Source organism: Boleophthalmus pectinirostris, unplaced genomic scaffold, assembly GCF_026225935.1.
Source record: "Boleophthalmus pectinirostris isolate CB_2022bp ecotype Guang Dong unplaced genomic scaffold, ASM2622593v1 HiC_scaffold_1, whole genome shotgun sequence".
NCBI lineage: Eukaryota > Metazoa > Chordata > Actinopteri > Gobiiformes > Gobiidae > Boleophthalmus > Boleophthalmus pectinirostris.
In genome coordinates, this window is record NW_026570970.1 from 37,283,273 (window position 1) to 37,307,193 (window position 23,921).

At 41.8% G+C, this 23,921-nt stretch overlaps 2 protein-coding genes across 2 annotated transcripts in view; both read left to right on the forward strand.

The window, feature by feature from the left end:
• The first annotated feature begins 9,196 nt into the window (after positions 1-9,196).
• On the forward strand, positions 9,197-20,294 carry LOC129408947 (uncharacterized). The gene is made up of 6 exons (XM_055153857.1): positions 9,197-9,208; positions 10,788-10,899; positions 10,993-11,160; positions 11,281-11,397; positions 11,522-11,663; positions 20,102-20,294. The coding sequence occupies exons 1-6, from the start codon at positions 9,197-9,199 to the stop codon at positions 20,292-20,294; spliced, it is 744 nt and encodes a 247-aa protein (XP_055009832.1).
• A 2,389-nt stretch (positions 20,295-22,683) lies between these two features.
• The window catches only part of LOC129408961 (integumentary mucin C.1-like), a 2,096-nt gene continuing 858 nt past the window's right edge, over positions 22,684-23,921 (forward strand). The window contains exons 1-4 of the mRNA XM_055153915.1: positions 22,684-22,794; positions 22,882-23,058; positions 23,194-23,310; positions 23,459-23,733. Coding sequence (XP_055009890.1) covers positions 22,770-22,794; positions 22,882-23,058; positions 23,194-23,310; positions 23,459-23,733 — 594 coding nt within the window. The 5' untranslated portion in view covers positions 22,684-22,769. The remainder of the gene's footprint in view (positions 22,795-22,881; positions 23,059-23,193; positions 23,311-23,458; positions 23,734-23,921) is intronic.

Here is a 23,921-nt window from a genome sequence, read left to right on the forward strand (position 1 = left end):
AATTTTTGCACTTGCACATTTGGAAGATTATGTCAAGAAACCGGGACACTCCATTTGATCATGTACACGCAAATATGAGTAACCCGGTTTCTCAGAGCACATGTAAACGCAGTATCCTGAATACTGACATAACCGGGATATGGCTGATGACCGGGATACTGATGTGCATGTAAACACACTCACTGAGCTGTTGGATGTTTGAGTCTCAGACTCTGTGTGTGCAGCTCTTCTTGCAGTAGTCGAGGTTTTAGTCGATCATTGATGATATTCATTTTTTATGTGTGATGAAAATGCTGTTCTACAATTTACCAAAGATTTTACAGAACATGTTTTCTCAATTCTGGCAATGTTTTTAAAAATCCAAACGATGGATTACATACATTTATTCAAAGATTAAATGAAATGAATCTGTGACAAAACATTGGTGGAAATCACTAAACCCAATCTGGCAACACTGAACACATCTGTAGCTAGTTTGTATTTTTGATGTACTCAACCAAGTTAGCTAACATTTGTTTATTTGATTTTATTTATAGGTTAATCATTCCCAAAGGTTTGGACGGTGGTGAGGAGTGATGGGGTTGGACTTGGTGGAGCTACTTCCATGTGTCAGCTGTGTTGTTCAGCATATGGCAGCATGACAGTGGAAGAAAAGAAGAAATAGCTGTAACATTTAAGAAGTGCAAGTGGGCCACTCCAAGTCGAGGTCTGTGCAGGACACAATCATCAGTCCAAACATTCTGCAAGTTTAGGCTGCTTAAAGTGTTTTTATTATTGTCAAATACAATATCCAGCACAGATGATGTATGACAGGCAAACGTTCATCGTTTGTACATTTTTCTTTAAACTCATATTTGTTTATGTCTGGGCACAGGGTGACCTATATTTGGCTTGGCCACAAGGGGGCAGGAGTCAAGTCCTATATGAACACACAGGTGCCAGTGTACTGGGTGTGTGGGTGACAGAACGTCCCACGGTTTTTACCTCTCTCTCTCAGGCAGGTGGTCGAGCTTTCACTATTCAACTCTTTAATATTATTGAACATCCACCCACCCCACTCCTTTCTGCTCTGGATTCTGAAGCATTAGGCCTGGATCCCCTGAACCCAGAAACGACAAAAGGTTAGGATTAAAGGTATAGTTCAGATTTTTTGACATGAATCTGTATGGCAGCCTGGATAATCAAGAGTCTGCACCATTTTTTAGATATATTCTTATGTATCTTATACAAACTTATATACTTATGGCTCTAGCTCTCACATTAGCTCTCTCACGTCGCGGCGGTCTGCGCATGTAAACACTGCCGAACAACTGAAGAAAGGGATGGATCCGTGCGCGGGCTGTCACCTGGTGACAGCGCGCAGTGATACGACGGAGAGAAAATATGTCAAGCGATTATGAGGTCTGAACTTTTATTTGATGATGTTTTGTGATGCCAACATATCACTCTTTTGAACATATTGTTTTTAGAAGAAAAACGCTTTATTTTAGCACAGAAAATAGCCAGGATAAAATAAAAATACCATGTTCTGTGATGAACTTATCACTTGAGTGATCTCCCCATCCAATGGAAATGAAACAAATGGAAACTTGAGGACAAATTTAAATTTAAATATTTCATTGTGTGGTGTGATTTGTATGAGGAGTAACACTGAGCTCTGGTTAGTCATCTACTGGGTTTCTCTTACTATAATGCAAAGCGTCTTTTCAAATCTACTGTTTCGAAATGTAAATGGAAGAGAAGTTCTTAAGCATTCTCTGTCAGGCCGCAACACTAGACTTGGCACCAGTCTACAGTGCATCACACTAATACAGTGTTTGAAGAGTTTTTAAACAGTGGTTGAGTCAAAATAAAAAGTCAAAGGACAAGTTGTTTCTAAGCTTTATTAAAGTTAATATGTACTGCTGAAAACATGTTAAACCAGATTTAAGTTTGAGAAAAGAAGACACAATTTGAAAAATTGTGATGAGAATTGAAAATGTTGATAAACCTGTGAGAGTATTAACACTTTTATCATCGTTATGCAAGCTCATCTCATTCCCTGTGGTCCTATTCATTTTTTCCTTCAACATATTTTCAGTCCTCAGAACTTGGCATTCTTGCTCAAGAGACTGGACTCACAGGATTCTCTTGGGTGCATCAAAAACTTTTGGTTTATAATTTTACCAGTAGTCAGCTAGCTTTATTATTAAACCTACAATGAAGGTTTTCAAGTCCATGGCAGTGAGGTTGAACAGGTTAAGGAAATCTCTGGCCCCACAGACTGGGAGAAAGATCTCCACTAACTCACTGCACACACTGAAAGACCTGAGCTTTCTCAGGAAGTACAGTCTAGTCATCCTCTTCTTGTACACAGCATGTTCGGTGTCCCTCCAGTCTAGTTGTTCACATAGACTCCAAGTAAGTCTGAGCAATATGGGGGAAAAAAAAAATAATAATAATAAACTTTTTTGTTTGTTTGTTTGTTTTTGTTGTTACTCTTGAAATTTATACTGGGGCACTACAGATCAATACTGGGGCACGTGCTCCAGTGAAATCTGTCTGGCGCCGCCGATGGCACACGGAACAAAGCTGAAAAGTTCCTTAATAATTAAATGGTGCAGGAAGGAAGAAGAAATCCACTAAAGGGAGTGGTTCCAGTTCAAGGAAGTCAAGTTCAACCAGTTCAAGGGAAATAACAAAGGCGTTTTACAGTAAATGATAATAATAGTTTTTAAAAATATAACCCAATTTAAATCTACACTTCTCTGTTCCCTGGGTATCAGATAATTGTGGTCATAATACAGTTTCTTTGGTAAGTTTGACTCAAAAGCAACAAAAGAAAAAGTTGCAGAGAGCAAACAACCTATTCATACAGTTTAAGTCTCTGTTGGTGATGCCATTTTGAGGACTTTTGACCACTCCAAATGTTGAATTGTTAATTGCTATGGCGACTGTCCTAGTCTAGTCTAGTTTACTCCCACACACCATGTGACAAATCTACAGGATTTTCTTGTGGTGATTCATTCTCTGTTTTGGGGCTCAGTCCTGAGCAAAGACACATTTCCACATGGTCTTCATGAGTACGGGTGACAAGGGATGAGGTTAATTAATTAATTATTAATTAATCACGGGCAAGGTTACTATTGCATTGCAGCCGCTGTGTATGTAAAGAGAAAAAATGTGCAGTTATTTTGACCCAGTTCAGACCAGGGGCCTCATTTATAAAAACTGCGCAGGAGTTGTCGTAAGTTAGTGCGTACGCCTAGTAGCTACGACAGGCGTGCGCCACGCAAACTCCATATTTAGAAAACCCACCGCACGCACCAAACCACGCAATCTTTGCTTTATAAATCCCACCTGCAACTACAATTTGCACACGTAAACCTACGTCACATCACGCCCTCTCCACACCTCCACCTCACCATAAAGGAGCATGTAAAAAAGTGAGCATGGTAAAGTGACTGAATTTCCCTAAACATGAGCCGATAATCAGTGGGTTTGACCGAGACACGCGGGACAGAGGGAGGAGGACGCTCCACGCAGCACCACATGATCACCACAAAGACTTTATTAAAGACTTTATTAAACAAGGTTTAATAAATAAATACAAAACTAAAAGTGACAACAATTACTCATCTGTTCATTTTATCATATTTCATAATATTTAGGCAGCACATCTTTGCAGTAAAGCCCATGTGTTTTTTCACTGTTTCAAGAGTTTTATCCCTATATTTTTAAGTCTGTCTATGACGTGTGTGAGGACTGACCCTGTATTTATGCACATACACGTAGATACGTGCACACGCTGATCTGAATGGTCAAATTATGAGCACGTGCGAGAGCTTCAGATGCCCTCCCCTGGAGAGGGAAAGGAGTGAGGGAGGGACACGAGGACACGAGGACACAGATTTAGCACGAAACAATCAGATACAGATGTTATTCTGCCAATGAAAGTCCACACGAAACATCCAAACTGCTGAACCTGTGAGTGTGGGTCTGGGTCTGTGAGTCTGGTCTGGGTCTGTGAGTGTGGGTCTGGGTCTGTGAGTGTGGTGGGTCTGGGTCGGGACGGGCTCGGGCATTATTCTGTTCTTCATACAGTCAGAGAGCAGCTCTCATGTGCTCAGTTCCCCATTACACAAAAATGTAGGGAAGATTTTGGTTGGGGTCAGGTTCGGGCAGTGGGCTTCGTGTTGTCCACAGACTCGGGTCACTCTGGCACTCGGTGCGTAAAGACTAAAGTAAAAGTGTTAAAGTTGCGTTCATTAAATCAAAGTCTGGCTCCTGCTGTGTCCAAGGGAAGAGTTTTCTCTCAGGTTGGGTCATTATTTCGTCCTCTGTGTTGGTCACAGACTTTGTTCTATAGAAGTTTATGGTCACGGTGTGGACTGTGGGAGACTCTGTGCTACACCGAGTCCGGGAACGTGGCCGCGCTCGTGCACGAGTGTCAAATGTATAATATAGTGGAGAATAATGAGTGGAATAAACAGCCCTTCTCCGTATTTTGGCAAACCAAACACTTAAATGCGCAAATCAGAAGGTAATTCTTCTATATACGTGGTTTTCTGATCAAACACTTCCTCAAACTCTGTTCACTTCTGCTTCTCTCCACGAGTGTCGCTTTTTCCCTGTGTCTCCACACTTTGCATTGAACTTACAGGAGGTCCTGTTGGCATAGAGTTAAGCAAAGAGCCACGCCTTAGGCGAGTTTTATAAATACCGCGGTTGCCGTAGGAAGCACGCACGCACAGATTTTTGCGTAAGCAAGTTTTATAAATGAGGCCCCAGGACACTGGGCTGTGTGTGATCAGGTGAAACTAGGGAAGCAATTGAGTCTGTCCCATGGAAATGACGTTGCTATAAGAGTATAAGTGACTCCAGAACTTCTTGTTGCAAGTGGATTATGGAGATATAGTGTCACGTGCTGTGCCTTATGGACTAAATCTGGCCACACAGTGAAGCAGCAATCTGCCAAGAGGCACCTAGTCTGGGGAGGGGGAGAGTTCTACAGATCACAGGCTGTCGGATAGATTGTGTCTTGTCATATAGAACTGAGTGTGTCCAAAGTTTGTCCAAGTCTAAGAAGGCAGGACATATTAAAATGTGTTTGACAGCTCATGTTTGAATCAGTCCTGTTTCATAATCTTCTCCTGAGTGTCTGAACTATGGAGGAGAAAAAACAAACACACGGCCCTGTTCCCATCACACAGAGGTCATAGTGAGTGGACAAACATGCTGAGCCTCATTTAAAACACACATTTGAAAGAGCAGTGGGGACTAGGCTTTGTCCAGTGGCTGTTTACTAAGATCAAGAGCATCTCCTCTCTATGGTAAAGTCTTTGTGTTTGCAGGTGAAATGTGCCTTATTAGCTGCACATTTTCCTTTTAGCTCCTGTGCTGAAGCTATGAGATTTCAGTTTCTACATGTAAAAGAAAGAAAACAATGTACATGTCCAAAGGAGGCATTTTTAAGGCACAGGGCATGTGGCACTGCTAATGACTGATCCAAATCCACGGCAGTGCACATGTCATCATGGTGCATCTGAACAAGGACATGAAGGTTTCCATGGAGCAGAGTAAAAAGCTTCATAGATAAAAGGTGAGTCCCAGCACAGATCACACACATGCATATGTGACGCCCACAATGTGTGGTCACATAGTTTTTATTTAATGTCATGAAAGTTTGTAAATGAGGAATAATAGTGGTGTTTTAGTTTTAAGATGAACAGTTCCAATTTTTATTTTGTCCACCAGATGGCAGCACGTGCAGTGAGACGGTTTGGGGGCGCTCTGGCCTCTGCTTCCTGTTACTCGGCAGTAGCAGAAAGCAAAGACAACACAAAGTAACGTCTCCGTCTCCTTTTGTTTATTGCAGGTTGGTACAGTCCCACCAATCACAATACTGACTCATATGAAGTCATATAAACATATAACGTTTGTTGGAATATCTGATGTCTGCTGTTCTATTCTTTCCATTAAAATGTTGATTAGCGTGCTATGCTAACTGCTGCGCTAGCGTTAGCCTCAAACGTGTGATTCTGCCGCGCTCCAGCCCCGCGTATTTGTTATTGTTATTTTGTGCATATGTAAAAGTTACGATAGTGTTAACACAAAGGTACAGTTATAAAAGTAATGTCCCGACAAGTATGCTACCCTGCGAGACTTAAGTCGTTTTATGACATCTTTTTGAATTGAGATCAACTGTAAAATTTAGATTAGGTAATAAACATTATTTATGGATAGTTATGGTTTTGTTTACCAAGAACAAGAGAGACTTGGACTGAAAGTGTAATCCAATGTAATTTTTATGTAAATTGTAGTTTTTTTGTATTGTGCACATGTACAATTAAAGTTACTCAGCAGTAGCAGAAAACAAAGACAACACAGAAAATAACGTCTCCGTCTCCTTTTGTTTATTGCAGACCCAATCTCTCCCCACACAAATATTTTAAACTGCCAGCAGTGATTGTTCCAGCCCAGTTCCTGCTCCTGTGTGTGTGTGTGTGTGTGTGTCTGAGTCTGTGTGTGTGTGTCTGTGTGTGTGTGTGTGTGTGTGTGTGTGTGTGTGTGTGTGTGTGTGTGTGTGTGTGTGTGTGTGCTGTGTGTGTGTGTGTGTGTGTGTGTGTGTGTGTGTGTGTGTGTGTGTGTGTGTGTGTGTGTGTGTGTGTGTGTGTGTGTGTGTGTGTGTGTGTGTGTGTGCGTGTGGTGTGTGTGTGTGTGTGTGTGTGTGTGTGTGTGTACATGTATGCACACTGCTTATGACACTCTTACAGAGAGTTGACTTCATGTTGGGCAGAGTTACAGCACAACCACAGTCCACATTAAAGGTGCACTATGTCTTTGACTTTGTCTTGTATTTATTCAGATAGATTTCTAAAAGTGTGAAATGCCACTAACTCCATATGTGAAATCTGCCAAAAAAAGCAACTCCATCTGCACCAGAACACTTAAACAGTGCACCTTTAACGTCACGTGTACTGAGACATGAACACACACATAAGGTATAATATACTTTTGACCTAAAAAGAACATGTAACACATATTAAAATACCAAAATGGTACATGACCTGTTTATAGCTAATTGTCTCTGAACCTGCTGCCAAATCTAAATTCATCCTCCATGAAAACTGCTGAGTTCAAATGTTGCTTTCAGTTGTTTCCCATAACTACACAGAATGTGCCAGCTCATTCTCCAAATATCTGGGTTAGCTCTTTGTCTCACGTAACAATCCTCTGGCCTCTCCAACAGGAATATACTCACAGGAACTATTTAACAGAGTGGACTCCCCAAAGGCAAATACAGACACTAGACAGAGTGCTAAAACATTTGGTCAAATAAAAGTAAGATCTGAGAAAATGTAATATATAAGCCCAGAGGATAGACATTTTCTCATACTGGGAAGGGGACATCCACCTCAAGATGAAATCGGTTGTAACGGACATATTTCTTGTTTGTTTGTTTTTTCTTAGTTTCTTCTTTTTTTATTGCAGATCTTCTTCATTAAAGGCTTGGGCTGCAATACATATCATAATTAAACTAGACAGTAACCTAAATAATCTTAAAGAAGACATATTTTGCTTATGTCTGCTCTAGAGTTATCATCTATGACACCCGTGGATCATGTTACAGTTTGGACATTTTAAATAGCAATATTCATTTACATTAACAACATAATACAAGAAAACATTCTGCTGACTTCTGCATTAGAAAATTGTGGTGGCCGAGACTGAAGTACGAACAGAGCAGTGCTTCACTGATGCCAGTGAAAACTTTGTCAGTCTCAGTCTTTGGCGTCTTCAAAATGAGCAATTAAAGATGCAAACTTGCACAAATCACTCCAAATACAACTTTGAAAGGGTAAATGAGAAAGGGAAACAGTTACGACAGCTCTGAAAAGTCCATCCATCCATTTTCTTCGTCTTTATCCAGGGCCAGGTTGAGGAGACAGCAGCAGGGAGGCTCAGACGTCCCTCTCCACACACACTTCCTCTAGCTCTTCTGGGGGGATTCCTCAGCTGAGAGACATAGTCCCTCCACCATGTCCTGTGTGTTCTCCAGGCCTCCTCCCGGTAGAACGTGCCCAGAACACCTACCCAGGCAGGTCAGTTGTTCTTCCCACTCACCCCTCTCCAGGAGCCAGTGGTGTTGCTCACGTGAAGTCTCTCAGCAGAACAACAGAGTCCCCGGTCAGTGCACTGACTAGTACCCCTCCCAGGGACACCAAGAAGGCCGGGTACTCTGCACTGCAGAGACTTTGGCCTGTAGGCCGACACAACAATAAGAGACCTGTCACCAACTCAAAGGCGTAAGGATGCGACCCTCTCGTTCACTGAGGTGAACTCCAACACTTGGCTCTGAAAAGTTGATTATGCATAATAGAGTTAAGTATAGTTAATAATATTTACTTTCTTTTGTAATTCAATGCTTTCCCTGAAAAGGCAAAGGCCTTGGGGCAAAGTTGGTGCCAGTGCAGAGTTTTACAGTGGCCCAGGGTGGGACATAATTTAGGGGAAGGATACGTTTCTGTGCCATGTCATGTGCAGAATAATAAGAGCAAACCCTGAGCTGCCCTGAATCTGTGAAGAGGTGCAGTGTGAACTGTGAGCCCTGAGCGTGTCCATCAGAAACCTCACCTCACCAGTTGTGTACATGTCACAGAGCAGGTTCAGATTACCAGTATTTTTCCACTTTCAAGAATGGAGACAACAGTGAATGTTAGGATTTTTATTATGATGAATTTTTAAATCTAAAACAAGGTTTTACTAAAACAAGTCAGTGGATAATGTTGCAGAGTTCGGTTGTTAGAGTCTCTAAAAGCAAAGCAGGAGGCCCACAGAGTCCAGCATTTTGAGAATGGAGTGTTCAATGGCAGTGTTTGTGTCTTCACAATTTCTGTTTTTCAATATTAGACAATATGATGTGATGTGAATAATGAAGACATTTTTTTATTTTTTCTAACTGTGATGTTCCAAAGTTTTTTTAACTAGATACTTTTCATGATGTTATGTGTTGGACTAATGGTAGATCACCAATAGTAAATGAATCAAATGAATGGGCTCTTTCAGGAACAAGGTACTGACCTAGTTTTTAAGAGCTTTGCATGAAATTACTGCCATTAATAAACTTTTATTTATTTTGATTATTATTTTTAATTCTGGATTAGCCAGAGATCATTTCATAATTATTGTTACAAACTAAGAACAGGTGTTCAAAATGGCCCTGAGGGTTAGAACAAGTCTGCTGTACAGGAAACATAATAACATTACAGTTTTAAACACTGCACAGTGAGTCACCTAGGAAGCTGTGTGGGGTCTGACACCTGAGGGGAAGGGCCCTCTATGCCAGGATTGAACACACCAAGTCCGAAGCTTCCCCAGTGAAGTGCTCTGTGTCTTTTATTTAACTTGAAATTTTATTTTTATTATTTAATTGATTTTATTTTGTTAATTTTCTTATAATTTGCATAAATGCTTTATGCGTTTATAGTTTTTTTTTTTTTTTATGATTTGTCTGTGCAGCAGTTTGGAAACTGTCATGTTTATAAAATGTGCTATATAAATAAAGTTGACTGAATTGGAGATTTAAAGGGTTACATTTGAAAAACAAAACAAAAAAACAACTTGACCTGCTGTGTGAATTGTGAATGCAGCATAAGCACCATTGTTGTTAATGATCCTCATCACATAACTCTCAGGTTATTTATTCCTGCAGTTTTCTACACGTTATGTCTCATGTTCTCCTTTAGGGGACAAATAAAGAAAAGGTAATGATTAAAAAGAAATAAACTGTCCTAGTTTTAATAATAATAATAATACTAATAATAATAACAATTATTATTATTATTATTATAACTTCATAAAAAATTCATAAGAACAGATTTTGGGGCTGTTTCTATGAAAAGTCTCTTAATGTTCAATAGAATTCCTGTGTCTCTTGATTGAGTTCAACTTGGCTAGAGTGCATGGCTCCATCCTTCATAGAAACTAGGTTTATTTATTTAGCATCTCACAAACAGCTTATTAAGTGTCCATGCTTTGTTGTTTCATCTGTCACTCAGGGCATTGAGTGGGTGTGACACATTCTCAGATTATGAATTTGGTCAGAATAAAAGACTAAACAGCCACAGCCCATTCAAACCTCAAACATATATAAGATGCAGGTGCATCTCCAAACTACAAGAGATCTAAAAGCAAACACAGAGGAAACTACAGAGAGATGAACATGAAGAGACATATACTGTTTTCTCTGGCTCTAACTCTGACTTTTTGCAGCTCAGGTAACATTAATTATACTCATTAAGACTTTATTGTTGTTGCTATTGTTATGATTCACATTATGTAAGAGTTTATTTGATTATATTATGATTTACATTATGTTAGAGTTTATTTGACTTTTCAATAGACAATGTTTAACTATTCACATTATCCAGTATGAATTGTGTGGACAGGCCAATCTCCACAACCAGCATACTGCTGTGTACTTGGTACAAGTATTAATAGAAACATCATATGGAATCATGTCCATATTAAAAGGGATGAACATTTGTGTTTCTTACTTTGTATCTTCTGGTATCATTTACTTGTTTTTCAAAATGATGGATCATTTTTGGGAAATGTATAAATCTGTTCATTATGAATTATGTTTCTTTAGAATACTTGACTCTTCTTGTAGTATGAATGTATTTGTGTGTTTTACCAGGACAGTTAAAGACTTACAGACGTGTTATAACAGGGAACATTATTTATGCACTTAAGAGAGAAGCATCAGTGTTTTATTATAAATGATTTGTGTTGTGTTTCAACAGGTTCTACAATCAACTGTGACTGTTTGTAAAGACTCCACTGATCCAACATGCAAACAATCACCAGTGCAAGACTGTACAACAGAAACCATGTGCTTTGTATCAACAATACAAAGTACAATTTTTATCACACATTTCATTCATATTTTCTTTCTATGAAATGACATAATTTGTTTAAAATCATTTCCAAACTTTTATTCCTTTTCAGTTACTCAGGGTGGAACGACTACTACCAGAATAATAAAGAAATGTGCAGACTCCTCGCTGTGTCCAGTTGCAGACACACAGACATACTCCTTAAACACTGGATCTGGTCAAGTGTTTGCACAAGCCACCTGTTGTAACAAAACAAACTGCAACAGAGATGCCCCACCACGTGAGTACATTTCATTAGTTAAAAAAGACAAAAGTTGAAAGAAGATGAAAGTTATATCCATTAGAAAATAAAGGTGTTACTGTGGTTAAAGATGTAGTGATGTTCTGGTTTGTGTTGCAGTGCCGTCGCCTCCTGGAAACAGCTCAGTGCAATGCCCGACCTGTGATCCTCAGACAGGCACATGCACTACTAATGTAACATGTAATGAACTGGAGACCAGCTGCTTCCAAACTACAGGTTTGTCTGAAATCACTGGAATACACTTGTTATTTACAGACTTGTGTATTTCTTTCTTTCTTTAAAGCTCATAAATAACATGTTTAAAATAATGAAAGTAAAACATTTCAACTTACAATTTCAGCAACAACTTCAGCGTCCAGTCTCCCAGTCCAGGGCTGTGCCTCAGCAAATACTAATTCCATCTCTGTTCTCATCACATTTCTACCTGTACTGTCCGTTTACAAAAATGTGACTAACATCTCCATCTTATCACCAACTACAACTACTCCACCTCCAACTACAACTACTCCACCACCAACTACAACTACTCCTGCACCAACTACTACAACTACTACTCTGCTCCAACTACAACTACTCCTGCCCAACTACAACTACAACTACTCCTGCTCCAACTACAAACTACTACTACCTGCTACAACTAACTACAACTACTCCTGCTCCAACTACAACTACTCCTGCTACAACACTACTACAACTACTACTACACTACTACTACAACTACAAACTACAACTACAACTACTACCTGCTCCAACTACAACTACTCCTGCTCCAACTACAACTACTCCTGCAACTACAACTACAACTACAACTACTCTGCTCCAACTACAACTACTCCTGCTCCAACTACAACTACTCCTGCCCAAATACAACTACTACTACAACTACTCCTGCTCCAACTACAACTACTACTACAACTACTACTACCTACTCGCTACCAACTACAACTACTCCTGCCCCAACTACAACTACTACTACAAACTACAGGTACACTAAATCTTTATTGTTTTTTGCTATTGTTGCTCGGATTTACATTATGTTAGAGTTTATTTAACATTGCTTAACAATTCACATTATTTTTGTTTGTTGTTTATTAGCGAATTTGTTAGATTTATATTAAGTTAGATTAGTTAGGTAATTGTTGTGTTAAACACAGGATAATCTTGAACATGTTTCTTTTCTATATGTGTCTGTCTGTGTGTTTGTCTATTTGTGTGTCAGTGTTGGTGCTCCTCTCCACTCTCGTCTATATCAGTGGTTCTTACACAATAGAGGCTTTGCACCGTCACGTCCCCCCCATGGCAACGGTAACTACGCCACCATGACACCGACACCGGGCACACTATGTCATTGACTTCTGCAGCATCGGAGAAACATGGGCAGGTTTTGTTGTGTATTTGGTTGTTCTAGACGCTCTGAAAAGGATAAAACGATTAGTTTCTTCACTGTTCCTCTGGAAATGACTCATCAGGAGCTCAAACAAGGGAATTATCCAAAAAAAAAAAAGACGGGAATTATGTCTAGAGAAAATAAACCGCGAAGAGATTTCCAATGGTACCATCAAGACACACTCACGTCACTTTCATCAAGGTATTTGTTATTTAAATTGTTTCATAGTTTATTTAATGAGAGAAGCACATTTACTGAACTAAAATGTAAAAAGAAAACATTTGCAGTGTGAGTGGCAGTAGAAACTGGATCTTCCAGCGCACATATAAACATGTCACTCGTCGTAGGACCCATGTTTTCTTTATTGTCTTGCTTAACCACAACTATGTCTTCTAGAATTAATCGCTTTTTGTGAGCGGACCTTTCTAACATACACGAGGATCTTTTCATGGCCGATTCTTTTGAGGTTCGGTTCACAGACTCTTCGACTCGTGCTCCATGTTGATCATAGGAGCCCAGTGTGGGTTCGTTGAATCGTAAACTAGTGCGGGTTTTCCTGGATAAATTAATGAAATTTTAGTTCAGTAAATGTGCTTCTTTCATTAAATAAGCTATGAAACAATTTAAAGAGCAAATACCTTGATGAAACTTCGGGTGTCTTGATGGTACCATAGGAAATCTCTTCATGGTTTATGTTCTGTAGCCATAATCCACATCTTTTTTTTTCGACTCCTGATAAGTAATTTCCAGAGGAACAGTTAAGAAACTAATCGTTTTATCCCGTTCAGAGTGGCTAGAACAACCAAATACACAACAAAACCCGCCCATGTTTCTCCGATGCTACTGAAGCCAATGACATAGCGTGCCCGGTGTCATGGTGGCAAAGGTACCGTTGCCATGGGGGACACGTGACAGTGCAAAGCCTCTATAGAGACAACTAAGGGTTTAAAGATCATTCACTGTAATATAATATTATCTCCAAAATAGATCTACTTAGAACATGGGTAAGCTTAATGTGAACACAATCTCAGAAACTTGTCTACACAACAGTATTTCAGGTGATGAAGTAAAAATGTATGGTTTTGTTTTATACAGATCAGATCGATTTTGCAGGGGTATCCACCTTTCTAAAATCTGGGTGTATCTTTCCAACTGTTGAGCCAGTTCATGTTAAGTGCCTATCTGATGATATCAATTTTCACACAAACAGTTACACAATTACAAATATTTATAGACCACCATCTGCTCCCGTAGAGTCTATGAAATGTATTCTCTCTACACTGAGCTCACTCAAAAACCATAATGAAATGATTGTACTGGGTGACTTTAGTAAGTGGCTCCACAGTTCCTCCTCCAGTGAATTTAGTGAACAGTGTTAATCTTACTCATCTTCTAACACAATATAGGGAATTTAAATCCCTATACTGTGTGTGATTTTCTCTCTGGTCCCCTTTTCTCCTTTTCAAAAATACCACCAATAGAGGTCTATCATGCAATACTTAAACTAAAGACTAGATCCCGATACTCTGGTCCTGATGGTTTAGAGCAGTGATTCTTAACCATAGGGCCAAACATGGGCCACGAGTGCCACCTAGAGGGCCACAAAAAACTTTCAGTTTTGCACCAGTGGGCCGCGAGGTCCGTGGGACTGCATCAGGATTGCTAACTTTTGGACCGCGGTCTGACTCCGGAGCCAGACGGCATCCCATAGACCCAAACAGGGTCTGCCCAATCTACCCCGCACCTCTGTTCCGAGGGGGTAGAGAGGTACCGCCAATTCCAAAAGGTATCGACACAGCAGGCCATCCTCATCTCAAGTTATCACCATGAACTCATAAAACAGCAGCATGTAGAACTTTGCACACAACTCAACGCACATCAGCCCAGAGCAGAAGCTCTGAGTTCGGGCAACAGGGCTAAAGACAAAGGAGTACTCACTGTAGCGCGCAGCCCCTCAACTGGGGTACGGTCCTTTGTCTTGTGCCGTCCTCCGAGCATGTTGGTCAGATAGGTCCAGAAGCACCGTCCTCCGTGTGCTGGATCCAGACGGGGACGAGCAAGACCAGTGCGCAAAGAACTGGGTCCGAGCAGTTTCAGGTTGTCATCTACAGAAGCGTGAATCCAGTTTTGTTCGTTATATGTTGTTCTGTATGGTCTATTCTCTGTGCACATGGGAAAGCGCTTTTCAGGCCAAGGCTCCTAACATCACTCCCCGCTCCAGCTCATCTGATCAGGACTCTGATTTGGATGTAGTCCAACTGGAGCATTTCTCACACTAGGCTAAATGCAATTCAGGGCAATCACAACTCTGAATGCACACACAGAGGAAAGAGGTTTTGAGATATCTTTTGAAAAATGTATTGACACTGTTAAGTTGAGCTGTGAAAGCTAAAGAAAATGGGAAACTCAAGCTGCTTTTTTTTTTTTTTTTTTTTTTTTCTGAAATTAAGCACTTTGTTTGAAGTTGCACAATTTAGACATTTAATTTATTTTCTCTCATTCATTTTAAACTGCAGCCCTATATCTAGTGTTGCTTACTGTGTGTTTCAGTGTTAAAAATACATTTTGTTGAAATGTTTAAACTTGTATTTGGTTGATTTGACAGTCTATTGTTCATACATTCAGACACTGATAAAACAAGGCTATTTCTGTATCACAATCATAAGTTAGGTTATGAAGTCCCGGGCTTCTGCTTGAGGAGATTTTCTGTAACCGGATCTTCTCAAATTTTAGTTGAATACCCCTGATATACAGTTTTAAAATTGAATGGGCCCTGGGCAGTGTTGGGGAGTAACAGATTACATGTACCTGTGTTACGTAATCAGAGTACAAATTATGAGTAACTGTATTTGGTTACAGTTACTGTTTCAATGAGTGGTACTTGGATTACAGTTACTTGAAGTGAATGGATTACACTACAGTATTTTCTTGTTTTCACATTTTGGGCTATATCCCTTTTTTTTTTTTTTTCAGTAATTCCACTCATTGCCGGAAACCCAAATAGAACGTAATAAGAGCTTCGTAAACATCTTGTTAACGATGGTGGCATCAGTCACACAGTGGATGAGGTCAAGGAGCCAGTAGAACAGAGTCCAGCAGAGCACGGGCAAAAACACATTTGTGTCTTGGAAATTTAGATATATCACTTTGTATTTAAAGAAGATAGGGACCGGCATAATGGTTGGTGGTGGTACGCGTATGTGATATATTAAAAAAAAATAATAATAAATTGTTTCTCACCTTCCACGGTGGTAGGTCTCGCTCACCCTCATTCAGCTCAGGTCGTCTACCAGAGGCCTGGGAGCCTGAGAGTTCTGCACAGTATCTTTGCTGTTCCCAGTGCTGCACTTTTCTGGACTGAGATGTCCATTGTTTTTCCTGGTATCTGTTGAAGCCACTCTTCCAGTTTGTGGGTTACAGCCCCGAGTGCTCCGATCACCACAGGCACCACTGATGCCTTCACTTTTCAGGCTTTCTCCAGTTCCTCCTTGAGCCCCTGGTATTTCTCTAGTTTCTCATGTTCCTTTTTCCTGATATTAGCATTGCTTGGTATTATGATATCCACCACCACGGCTCTGCTCTGTTTCTTATCCACCACCACTATGTCTGGTTGGTTCGCCATCACCATTCTGTCAGTCTGTATCTGGAAGTCCCACAGGATCTTGGCTCGGTCATTCTCCACAACCTTTGGAGGTGTTTCCCACCTTGATCCTAGCCCGTTGTCGCTCCATGTATGCTTTACCTGCAGCATCTTACACCCTGCAGTTATGTGCTGGACTGTCTCAGGAGCCTCTTTGCACAGTCTACACCGTGGGTCTTGTCTGGTGTGGTAGATCTGGGCCTCTATTGCTCGAGTGTCCAGGGCCTGCTCCTGAGCAGCCAGGATCAGTGCCTCTGTGTGTCCTTCAGACCAGCCCTCTCAAGACATTGGTAGGATTTCTTGATATCAGCCACTTCAGTTATGTTCCGGTGGTACGCCCCATGTAGGGGTTTGTCCTGCCATGATGGTCCCTCCAGCACCTCTTCCTCTGGACCCCACTGTCTGAGACATTCTCTGAGCACATCATCTGTCGGGGCCTTGTCCTTGATGTACTCAAGGAGCTTGGATGTTTCATCCTGGACAGTGGTTCCCACACTCACTAGTCCTCGGCCTCCTTCCTTCCGGCTTGCGTACAGTCTCAGGGTGCTGGATTTGGGATCTCTCCATGCAGGTCAGGAGCTTTTGTGTCTTAATATCTGTGGTCTGTATCTCCTCCTTTGGCCAGCTTATGATTCCTGCAGGGTATCTGATCACTGGCAGGGTAACTGTTTATTGCCTGCACCTTGTTCTTGCCATTAAGCTGGCTTCTTAGAACTTGCCTCACTCTTTGCAGGTATTTGGCTGTAGCCAAATAACAAATATAAAATTGCCTACAACTTAAATGTCAAACCGGAGCTATTGGCAATGATGAAAACAACCTGCATAGATTCATGATATGTCCCATAGTGACCTGAGACATGAGGGGACATGCACACAATCACCCACCTTCATCATCATCATCAATCTGAAAACACATAGACTGCCTCTCTTTCCACTCTGCACGGACACCGCCGTCCTCCCGTGCATCGCTGTGTATTCTCGCGTACACTGCGTATACCACGCGTCCTCCTGTGCGCCTCTAAACCAGAACTAAAACCAGGACTAAACCAGTCCAGGACTAAACCAGAACTAAAACCAGGGCTAAACCAGGGCTAAACCAAAAACCACCAGGACTAAAACCAGGACTAAACCAGTCTAGGACTAAACCAGGACTAAACTAGGACTAAAATCAGGTCTAAACCAGGATTAAACCAGGATTAAACAATATGACAACTAACAGTAGGTGGATATAATTTAAGACAGCAGTGATCTCATATTGAAAGCATTTCTCTATCAATAATATTTTTAATACGGTTAAGCAAAGACTGGACTTTTATTGTCTTTAAGCAGACAAAACATCTTATGTTAAGATTTCCTAGTCTTTGCTACTTTACAGCAAACAAAAGTCTGTTCATGGAGACTTGGGCTCAATAGACGATTTGAAGAAAACAAACAAGAATTTTCAGTATGTGTTGCTACATTCATGTAGTTTTAGAAAGCATGACAATATCAAGTAATCCAAAATATTCAGATTATGTTACTCACTGTAAGTAATTTAATGGATTATGTTACAAACTACATTTTGGGGTATGTAATCTGTAATCTGTAGGGGAATACATTTTAAAAGTAAACTTCCCAACACTGGCCCTGGGCCACTCTGCACTGGAAAAATCAGGCCTCAGCATCAAAAAGATTAAGAACCCCCTGATCTAGAGGCAAAATTTCTCAAAATGACAGCACATGTTTAAATGTCTCCTTTAAGGGATCAGTTGAATCTGTCTCTAGAAATTAAAATCAACATTTCCTTCCATCTGGAAAATAGCTTGAGTTACTCCTCTTTTTAACCAATTTCTATTATTTGCGCAGTTGTTGCGTATCTTGGTCTTTGGCTGGACTTGTACTATAACTTCAACCCTCATATTGATTACATCATCAAAAGAAGATATGCTACATGAAGTACTCTTTACCAGTCAGCAAAATGTTTCACTCAAGAAGTCAGAAAAATAATTATTCCTCAGTCAGATTTACCTATCACTGACTATGCTGATACAATTTAGCAAAAAACATATGATATAAATCTCAAACCAGTGAATGTTCTCTTCGAATCTCTTTGTAGATTTAGTCTTAAATATCCATGCCAAACCCATCACTGTATTTTATTTAGAAAACTCAACTGGCTACAACCATACAATAGACATGAATTTCTTTGGATTCAACTATTTTTTAAATGTACACTACCGGTCAAAAGTTTTAGAACAGCCTAATTTTTCCAGTTATTAATTGCAATTTAAGTCATGCAAGTCCAATGAAGAGCTTGAAATAGTACGTAGTAAGTAAAAGATAAGAACTGAACAGACAGAGGTTAAAAAACGATATAAAAGATACAAAACAAGTCCAAGCTCTGCCAAAACTAGTTGGTAAAGTTTGAAAACATGAAGTGTCCAGCACAGTGCCCAGACTTAAACCCCATGGAGCTGGTTTGGGATGAACTGGACAGAAGAGTGAAGCAACCTACAAGTGCCACACATTTATATAACTTCAAGCAAGTCTGTCTGTCTGTGTGTATGTGTCCATCCATCCATTTTCTTTTGCTTATTCGGGGCCAGGTCACGGGGGCAGCGGTCTAAGCAGGGCCTCCCAGACTTCCTTCACCCCAGATATGTCCTCCAGCTCCCCAAGGTGTTCCCAGGCCAGCCGAGAGACATGGTCCCCCCAACGTTGGTCTTCCCCGGGGCCTCCTTCCGGTGGGACATGCCCGGAACACCTCCCGAGGGAGAGCCCAAAAGGCATCCGGAACAGATGCCCGAGCCACCTCAACTGGCTCCTCTCGACATGGAGGAGCAGTGACTCTACTCCGAGGTCCTTCTGTGTGACCAAGCTCCTCACACTATCTCTTAGGGAACACCCAGCCACTGCGATCTTGTCCTTTAAGTCATTACCCAGAGGTCATGACCATAGGTGAGGGTAGGAATGGAGTCTGACTGATAAATCAAGAGCTTCTTCACCACAACAATCCAATACAGTATCTGCATCACTGCAGATGCTGCCTGTCAATCTCTCCTCCTCTCACTCGTGAACAAGTCCCTGAGATACTTGAACTCCTCCATTTGAGGCAAGGACTCTCCACCCACCCGAAGAGGGCAAGACACCTTTTTCCAGTCCAGAACCACAGCCTTGGACTTGGAAGAGCCGATCTTCATCCCAGCTTGCTTCACACTTGGCTGCAAACCGCCCCAGTACACATTGCTGGTCCTGGTTTGATGTACTGACTGACTGCGCCTAGAAATTCTGTCCATAAAAACAATGAACAGAACCAGTGACAAAGGGCAGCTCTGGTGTCGTCCAATATGCACCGGGAACAGGTCTAACTTACTGCCAGCAATGCGAATACAGCTTCTGCTCTGGTACAGGGACTGGACAGCCCTTAGCAAAGGGCCCCAAACCCCATACTCCCAGAGCACCCCCCTCAGGACACCACGAAGGATACAGTTGAACTCTTTCTTCAAATCCATAAAGCACACTTGGACTGGTTGGGCAAACTCCTATGAACCCTTGAGCACCTGATGGAGAGTGTAGAGCTTGTCCAGTGTTCCACAGTCAGGACGAAAACCACACTGCTCCTCCTGGATCCGAGGTTCCACTATCAGCCAGATTCTCCTCTTCAGTACCCTGGCATAGACCAGGGAGGAGTGTGATTCCCCTGTAGTTAGAACACACCCTCCGGTCCCCCCTCTTGTACAGAGGGACCACCACCCCGGTCTGCCAGTCCAGAGGCACTATCCACGACTGCCACGCGATTTTGCAAAGATGTGTTAGACAAGACAGCCCCACAACATCCAGAGACTTAAGATACTCAGGACAGATCTCATCCACCCCCGGAGCCTTACACCAACCACCTCAGTGACTTCGGCCAGGGTTATGGATGAGCCCACCTCCAAGTCTGCAGTCTCGGCTTCCTCCTTGGAAGAAGTGAGAGTGCTGCGACAGGCACCACCGACTTTACGCCCACAGCTACGAGCAGCCGCATCGACAATAGAGATCGAGAACGAAGCCCACTCGGACTCCATGTCTCCAGCCTCCCACAGAATCTTGGAGAAACCCTCCTGAAGGTGCGAGTTCAAAGTCCCTCTGACAGAGGGCTCTGCCAAATGTTCCTAAGAGACCCTCACTACACGCTTGGACCTGCCTGGTTTTTCCACCAGTGGACCCAACTCACAACCAGGTGGTGATCAGATGACAGCTCAGTCCCCCTCTTCACCCGAGTGTCCAAGACACATGGCAGGAGGTCAGATGACATGACGACAAAGTCGATCATCGTCCTCCGGCCTAGGGCATCCTGGTGCCATGTGCACAGATGGACACCCTTGTGCTCGAACATGGTGTTCATTATAGACAAACTGTGACTAGCACAAAAGTCCAATAACAGAACACTGCTCAGGTTCAGATCAGGGAGGCCGTTCCTCCCAATCCCCCCTCTCCAAGTGTCACTGTCATTGCCCATGTGGGCGTTGAAGTCCCCCTGGTTGGTGCACTGTCCGTAATACCCCTACCAGGGACTCCAAGTAGGCCAGGTACTCTGCACTGCTGTTCGACCCATAGGCCGACACCACAGTGAGAGACCTGTCCCTGACCCAAAGGTGCAGGGATGTGACCCTCTCATTCACCAGTGTGAACTCCACTGAGCTGTGGGGCAATGAGCAGGCCCACAACAGCTTGCTGCTGCTTCCCCGTGGCCAATGCCAGAGAGATGGCATTACCTGCCTCAAGGAATTGGGTTCCAGAGGCCAAACTGTGCGTGGAGGTGAAGTTGACTATATCTAGTCAGTAGCGCTCAACCTACCTCATAAGCTCTGGGTCCTTGCCCCTCAGCGAGGTGATATTCCATGTCTCCAGAGCTACTCTCCATGTCTGGAGATCCGGTCGTCGAGGCCCCCGCCTTCGACCGCCACCTAGATATCCCTCCACCTCCTTTGGGGAGAAATGCCTGGCTACCAGACGCTTACCATTGAGCACCCACCCCAGGCCTGGCTCCAGGGTGGTGCCCCGGTAATGCTATTCCGGGCGAAGTAACTGGCCTCTGAATCGCACTCTTCATAAAGAGCTTCTGAACCGTTCTTAGTCTGACCCGTCACCCCGGACCTCTTTGCCTTGGGTGACCCTACCAGGAGCATGAAGCTCCGACAACATAGCTGCCAGGTTCATTTGGGCACTCAAATCCACCACATTGAGGTACTGGTTCAAGGAGGGGTCATTGAAAACCTTTACACATTTAACTAAAATGTGTTTGGACCAAGTCTGAGTTAATAAAATAACTTTTTAAATCATACCTGTTGATAGACGAAAAGGACACATGTTAGTCTGGTCACAGCTTGTTTATTGCTGAAGCTGCACTTGTGCTGTGTCCCTCTAGTCCCCACAGTAGTGCCAACAGCACTATCTACTGGTCAGAGTGTGTATTGCACCCAAAATAAAAGACATTAGTAAATGTTACACACGAAAAAAATAAAAAATAAAATAGAGGGGGTGTCTGTTTCCATATAAAACTTTAACTATAGCATTTTTCAAGCTACATATGTATGCATGTGTGTGGGTGGATGTTTTGTTATGTAAACCTGTACTTTTGTATTCTGTCTACTGTATTGTGTATTACTAATATTTTTTTTTTTTTTTTTTTTTTTTTTTTTTTTTAATCCTCTCAAAAACAAGATAACATATCTCAAGGGGCATTCCAAGAAAATAAAAGAGAAAAATAAAATACTACATTATCCAGTATGAATTTTGAGGACAGGCCAATCTCCACAATCAGCATACTACTGTGTACTTGGTACAAGTATTAATAGGAACATCATATGGAATCATGTCTTCACTAGCAAGGACCACACCAACTACGACCACAGAGCGAAGAAGTTTATTGATAAAGTACGAGGGGCAGAGATGGCTGGGTTGAGACTCTGGGTGGAGGCTACGTCTCAATCAGCAATTGGCCCAGTCAGAACGGGACCCCCCTCGTAGGCGTCTTACGGCTGAAAGACAAACAAGATCAGGAGTGGGAGGGTGGGGTTTAATGAGACAAACTGGGATGATGGGAAAGACTGCTACAAATAGGCTTCTGGGAATTAGAGGTGTGGTCGAAGTGAGTTGTGGTTCAATGATGAGGAGGAGGGGGCGGTCGGGGCGTGGTCCTGCTCCTGAGTTAATACGTTTAACTGAGATATTAAAAGGGACGAACATTTGTGGTTCTTACTTTGTATTTTCTGGTATAATTTACTTGTTTTTCAAAATGATGGGTCATTTTTGGGAAATGCATAAATCTGTTCATTATGAATTATGTTTCTTTAGAATACTTGACTCTTCTTGTAGTATGAATGTATTTGTGTGTTTTACCAGGACAGTTAAAGACTTACAGACGTGTTATAACAGGGAACATTATTTATGCACTTAAGAGAGAAGCATCAGTGTTTTATTATAAATGATTTGTGTTGTGTTTCAACAGATTCTCCACTCCAGTGTGACATTTGTGTAGACCCCACTGATCCAACATGTAACGCAACTAATTCTCAAACGTGTCCAGTAACAAACACCATGTGCTTTGTATCAACAATACAAAGTAAAATTTCATCACAAAATTAATTAATATTTTCTTGATATGAATTAAAATGTTTTGGATAATTTACACATTTTTATTTCTTTTTAGTTACTCGGCGTGGAACCACTAATACCATAATAGTAATAATAATAAAGAAATGTGCAGACTCCTCACTGTGTCCAGCTGCAGGCACACAGACATACTCCTTAAACCCTGGATCTGGTCAAGTGTTTGCACAAGCCACCTGTTGTGCCACAGCAAACTGCAACAAAGTTACCCCAACCTGTGAGTACACTTCATTTGTTAAAAAAAAAAATCAGAAAATAAGTGTGAAGACAACAAACACTGAATTTGGGGAATCTACAAAAAAAAAAAGCTACTGTGGTTAAAGATGTAGTGATGTTCTGGTTTGTGTTGCAGTGCCGTCGCCTCCTGGAAACAGCTCAGTGCAATGCCCGACCTGTGATCCTCAGACAGGCACATGCACTACTAATGTAACATGTAATGAACTGGAGACCAGCTGCTTCCAAACTACAGGTTTGTCTGAAATCAGAGGAATACACTTGTTATTTACAGCTTGTGTATTTGTTTCCTTCTTTTAAGTTCATAAAGAAATAACATGTTTAAAATCATGAAAATAAAACATTTCTACTAAAACTTACAATTTCCTGTTCTGATTTTTCAGCAACAACATTTTCATCGTCCGGTATCCCCACCCGGGGCTGTGCCTCACCAAACACGTGTCCCACCTCTGTTCTGAACACATTTCTACCTAAACTGTCCCCGTACACAGCTGTGACTGGACCAACCTCCTGCACATCACGTACAACAACAACAGTCCCTCCAACTACAACTACTCCTGCACCAACTACAACTACTCCTGCCCAAACTACAACTACTCCTGCACCAACTACAACTACTCCTGCCAACTACAACTACTCCGCCCACCTACAAACTACTGCAACTACAACTACTCTACACTACCAACTACAACTACTCCTCAAACTAAACTACAACTACACTACTGCACCAACTACAACTACCTGCACCACTAAACTACTCTACCCACAACTACAACTACTCCTGCACCAACTAAACAACTAACTACAACTACCACAACTACTCTGCACACCAACTAACAACTACTC

Excerpts from the sequence above, each read along its gene's own strand:
- LOC129408947 (XM_055153857.1), top strand. Across the intron at positions 10,900-10,992 it reads CTTTGTATCAACAATACAAA|TTACTCAGGGTGGAACGACT; the intron begins GTACAATTTTTA and ends ATTCCTTTTCAG. Across the intron at positions 11,161-11,280 it reads CAACAGAGATGCCCCACCAC|TGCCGTCGCCTCCTGGAAAC; the intron begins GTGAGTACATTT and ends TTTGTGTTGCAG.